At 32.3% G+C, this 5,428-nt stretch overlaps 1 protein-coding gene across 1 annotated transcript; it reads left to right on the top strand.

Annotated features, from left to right (window-relative positions):
• The first annotated feature begins 422 nt into the window (after window positions 1-422).
• LOC25496585 (pentatricopeptide repeat-containing protein At1g12775, mitochondrial) lies at window positions 423-2,066 on the top strand. The gene has a single exon (XM_013596986.3). It carries the CDS (start codon window positions 423-425, stop codon window positions 2,064-2,066), a length of 1,644 nt encoding a protein of 547 aa, XP_013452440.3.
• Window positions 2,067-5,428: the final 3,362 nt, after the last annotated feature.

The following is a 5,428-nucleotide window of genomic DNA, read 5'->3' on the forward strand; positions in this document are numbered from 1 at the left end:
TTCAATTAGTAAGTGAGTAAAGTCTAACAAAAAAAAATATTCCACGCAAGACTCGAACTCGAGTTATCTTGAGAAAAATAAATATAAGTAATTACGCGTTGAAAATAATGTTTTTACGGATAGACGTGGAGAATAATTTAAGTATTAAACAATATTTTTTTTGAAGAAATAAGAATTAAATAAATTATCTGTCAAAAAAAAAATTAAATAAATTAAAACTCTTTGTAAAAACATAAATAAACAATTGCTTTCACTTTGATGAATCGTTCTACACTAGTAAACTGATTTCACCAAATCCGGCATTCTTTTTAGCAAATCAAACGCACCCACTCACACCATTCATTGTATTGAACTATTCTCTGCAACTTCATTCTTTCGAAGCTCATTCTCAAATCTCAATCATTATTGCAATCAAATTCACAATGCCATTTTTAAGGTTAAGGTACAAAGCTCTTTGTGTTTCTTTTAATGCCAATTTGATTCTTCATCCTCGATTATTACACTCATTCAATAATCCTCTTCCTTCGTTCATTCCCAATGTCGACGACGCTGCTTCCTCTTTCAATCGCATCCTTCGTATGAACAACCCTACTAAACCTATATTTGAATTTAACAAGATCTTATCTTCTCTTGTTAAGTTGAACCATTTTCATACTGCTATTTCCTTTTATAAACAAATGGAAATCAAACCAATTCAACCTAGCATTTTTACTTTAACCATCTTGATTAATTGTTTCTGTCACCTTGGTCACCTAAATTTTGCTTTTTCTATATTGGCCAAGATTCTCAAGCTGGGTTTTGAACCTAATACCATAACATTGACTACACTTATGAAAGGTCTTTGTCTTAATGGTAAAGTTAAGGAAGCTCTTTACTTTCATGATGATGTTATAGCAAAGGAGTTTCAACTTAATCAAGTTAGTTATGGGACCTTGATTGATGGGTTATGCAAAGCAGGAGAAACAAGAGCTGCCATGCAGGTTCTTAGAAATATTGATGGGCTGTTGGTTCAGCCTAATGTGGTCATGTACAGTACAATTATTGATAGATTATGCAAGGATAAACTTGTAATTGATGCTTTTGATTTATATTCTGAAATGGTTGCCATGAGAATATTTCCTAATGTGGTTACCTATAATACTTTAATATATGGCTTTTGCATTGTGGGTCAAATGAAACAAGCAATTGATTTGTTAAATGAAATGTTGTTGAAAAACATCAGCCCCAATGTTGTAACTTTTAACACATTGGTTGATGGTTTATGTAAGGAAGGAGAGATGAAAAAAGCTAGAAAAGTGTTAGCTTTTATGATAAAACAAGGCGTGGAACTTAATGTTGTTACTTATAGTTTTTTGATGGATGGGTATTTCTTGGTCAAAGAAGTGAATAAGGCCACATTTGTGTTCAACACTATGGTTAGAAGGGGAGTGACTTCTAATGTTCATAGCTATACTGTCATGATTAATGGACTATGTAAGAATAAAATGGTGGATGAAGCCGTTAATCTCTTTAAAGAAATGCATTTAAAAAACATGGCTCCTGATATTGTAACATACAATTCACTTATCGATGGTCTTCTCAAATATGGGAGAATCTCTGATGCTTGGGATCTTGTAAATGAGATGCATAATAGAGGCCAACCTGCTGATGTGATCACTTACAATTCCTTATTGGATGCTTTGTGCAAAAACCATCAGGTTGACATGGCAATCACATTATTTACGAAGATAAAAGACCAAGGAATTCAGCCGAATATAAATACATACACAATACTTGTCGATGGTTTATGCAAAAATGGAAGACTTAAGGACGCGCAAGAGGTCTATCAGATTCTTTTGATTAAAGGCTATCATTTAGACGTGAGGATGTATACTGTTATGATTAATGGCCTTTGTAAAGAGAGCTTGTTCGATAAAGCATTATCCTTACTGTCAAAAATGAAAGACAATGGTTGCACCCCTAATCCTGTAACTTTCGAAATTCTTATCCGTGCTTTGTTTGAAAACGACATGAATGATAAGGCAGTGGAACTTCTTCGTAAAATGATTGTTAGAGATCTACTATAAGAATAAAACCAGGTGATATGCTTTTTAGTTACAATTTGGTATTTCCAATTTCAATACAACCATCCATTAGAGGTCTACTTTTAAGATGCATACTAATTTCTTAACAAAACAGTGAGTGATATGTTTTTATTTATTTATTCTTGTCTCAACATCTTCTAGACTCTGTTTATACTTCATACTGAGTTCTTTTAGCATTCTTTTAGTTTTTTTTTTTAGTGCAACATTGTATTAGTTTTCTAATATGTAAGCGAGACATTCTTTGGGAGGAGACACAAGCTTGTCTTGTCTTTGGGTTCACTCAGTGAGGCAATTAGGTGGAGACAATTGGTAGGAATATTATATAATATATGTAGGGATTACTTACTTCTTTTCATTTAAAATATGTGAGTTTCAGCCACTAGACTATGTCGATAAAAAACAAAATAGTTGATTCTAAATTAACTTTTCTCTACCAAAACATGAATCTTTTGAATCATATATGTGTCTAAATCCTCTAATGGATTAGGGATATTGTATAATATATGTAGGGCTGAGGTTTGAACTTTGGACACCTCACTTCTCTCCATTTAAAATATGTGAGTTTTAGTCAATAGACTATTTGACCAAAAAACAAAATAATTGATTGTAAAATTAACTTTTATCTACCGAAATATGGGGTTAGGATCCTCTCCGTTTATGTGTCCATTTCTTCAATTTGGAGATATAAAGACACATAAAATCTTGAAAAAAGTAAAATATAATTAATGATGGTGGGACCCACTTAGTGGTAGGACCCACCATCTATTTTTTGTGTCTATTTCTCTCCAACTTGCAAAACTTCATTTATTTTAACAAATGGAGAGGATCTTCACCCCAAAATATGAATCCTTTGAATCATATATGTGTCCAAATCCTCTATTAATAGAGACTATATTCGATAATTAATTATTTGAATTTGATTTGTTAACCAAATAAAACGGAAATTGAGCTAACAATTAAATTTGTTAACTAATTGTGTTGAATTTGAATTTTGGTTCATAAATTAGATTATATATGTAGTACTTAATTTTTTTTAAAAAGTTAAATATCTTAGCTTTAAAGTCTCGGTGACTTACCCGTCCTAAAGTCACTGAATCTCAATTCGATTATGTTAAGTTTCTGGAACCATGCTAGCTTGACATAGAAAACATTGACATGTGACTATACACATGGCTAACTTGGCTCTGATACAAGGAAATGATTCATATATCAATGATTGCTGCCATAATTCTTTTGCTAGTGCACTTGTTTAGTGATGATCATAGTCAATTAACTAGCTAGTTATAAGCATATATGAGGCCAATAGTCCTACCATAATTCTTTCACTTGTGTACTTGTTTTGCATAAGCTATCCATGTGTAGTAGTGAACGCATAGAAACTATCCATGAATTGAATGATTTTTTTATTGTAGTGAAATCAATTGTGATATGAAAAAGCAGAGTTGTTATGAAGAATTTTACATTAATAAGTACTATTATGCACTCATCCCTTATTTGACTTCACCATTTGTAAGTATTTCAATGGGATTAGGTTTTAACTTCAAAAATGTTCTTTCTAACTTGATATGGGCTCAAATTCAATACAACCTTAGACACTGCAAAATCCAGATTATTTGTTCCTAATGACAAATTTCAGTTTCAAATGATCAATTTTCGGCTTTAATATGCGATTGATCCCTTTCCGTAATCTTACTTTAACTACTGCAACGGTTAAACCATGTCTCCTGAACTTATATTTGGTAGTATGTTGCATTCAATGTGAAAGTAAACTTAGTTCCTTAAACATGCAATACAACAGCTAAACTAAGTTATCGCACTAATCAACTCTAAAATTATCAGTAGATAGATATTAGTTCATACAACTTAGGAGTCATGATATCAAATTTTCTACAATATATCATTCACTCAACCCTTTAACTTGTGGATGCAATGCGACATAACATGTGGTTTCTGCTCCGTGCGATGAAAGGAATTAGACAAGGCATAAAAGTATATGGTCAGTAGCATAAGGAAGAACCTTTTCGATGAATTTATTTGAAATTATCTGAAAGAACTAATGCACAAGTCAATGAAAGAACTAATTACATAACTGTTATTAGTGAACTGAGTCTGACATTAATATGAATTTGGTATCAAAAAAGGAATGTTAGAACTGGAAGTGTTTGATGTGCATATAAAGTGATTTTGTAGTAGATAAACAAGAGTGAAGACTGAAGAAAGGTTTACCATATATATCAATGTTGCTTGGCTTAAACTTTGTTCATCCATTGAGGAGGAGGCTATGAATATCTTGGACGAGTTGAAAAGACTGAAGCTCCTTTGGACAGCCATTTTTAAACATCCATATTCATAATTTTCAATGTGAAGATGATAAGCAGATTTTGAAGTTTTCCAACAATGACGATCTTCAATTTCTAAGTCTTTGCTTATTTGGAGATTAATTCACAACAAGCTTCCCATTGCTTATTTTTTGCATATTCTGGTTTCAAAATGCAACTTGCGTTCTATGAATGTGAAAATCTGTTGAACATGTTTTCTTGGAGAATGAGGTGACAAGTTATCATGAAATATTGTAGATGCCACACTAAACAATTTTTTTTTTTTTTTTTTGTGTTGTTGGTGCAAAGAAGGGAGCAGAAGCTCCCGGAACTGAGTTAAAAACAATGCAATTATCATTTAAAGAAAGACAATGTTTTGGCCACTTAGTTTGCCTCTTTGCAAATATAGTTCCACATGATCGTACCTTCATCGTTATAGATCCTATGAATATCATGTATGAGGTGAAAGGACTAATGCTCCTTTGGACGGCCATCTTTAATCAATTTGATATCAATTAGGGAGTCTGATTCAACCCGAATATGCCTAATGTCGATTGCCACAGCTCCATTACTGTTACGAGTCACAAAACCGGCTGGAGGTTTTATCAAGCTTGAGACACAAATTAAGTTTTTGTTGATCCATATTTTGATTGATTGGAGTCTAAATATACAGCTTTGGTAATTTGGTCAGTAGTCATTGATTGGTGTTGTGTTTGGGGTCATTTACTAACACTTGATGTTCAATTTCCTCTCCAAAATCTTGTTCTAAATAACAATTATTCTATGGAGCAAAGCCCATATTAATCCAAAATTATTCTATTGAGCAAGACATATAATCAAGCACAAGACATATAGAATAGTTTGGTTTAAATAGTCCCACATCGAAGATTCTAAAACAACCAAGAGGAAGAATTACCTATAAAATATCCTTTAATACTTCTTGCCAAAGTATAAAAGTTCGGACCCAATCTTTTCACTGTGTTGTCCATTTAACTTAATTAACCGTTCATTAGTAATAACTTTTGG

This window comes from Medicago truncatula, chromosome 6 (genome assembly GCF_003473485.1).
Source record: "Medicago truncatula cultivar Jemalong A17 chromosome 6, MtrunA17r5.0-ANR, whole genome shotgun sequence".
NCBI lineage: Eukaryota > Viridiplantae > Streptophyta > Magnoliopsida > Fabales > Fabaceae > Medicago > Medicago truncatula.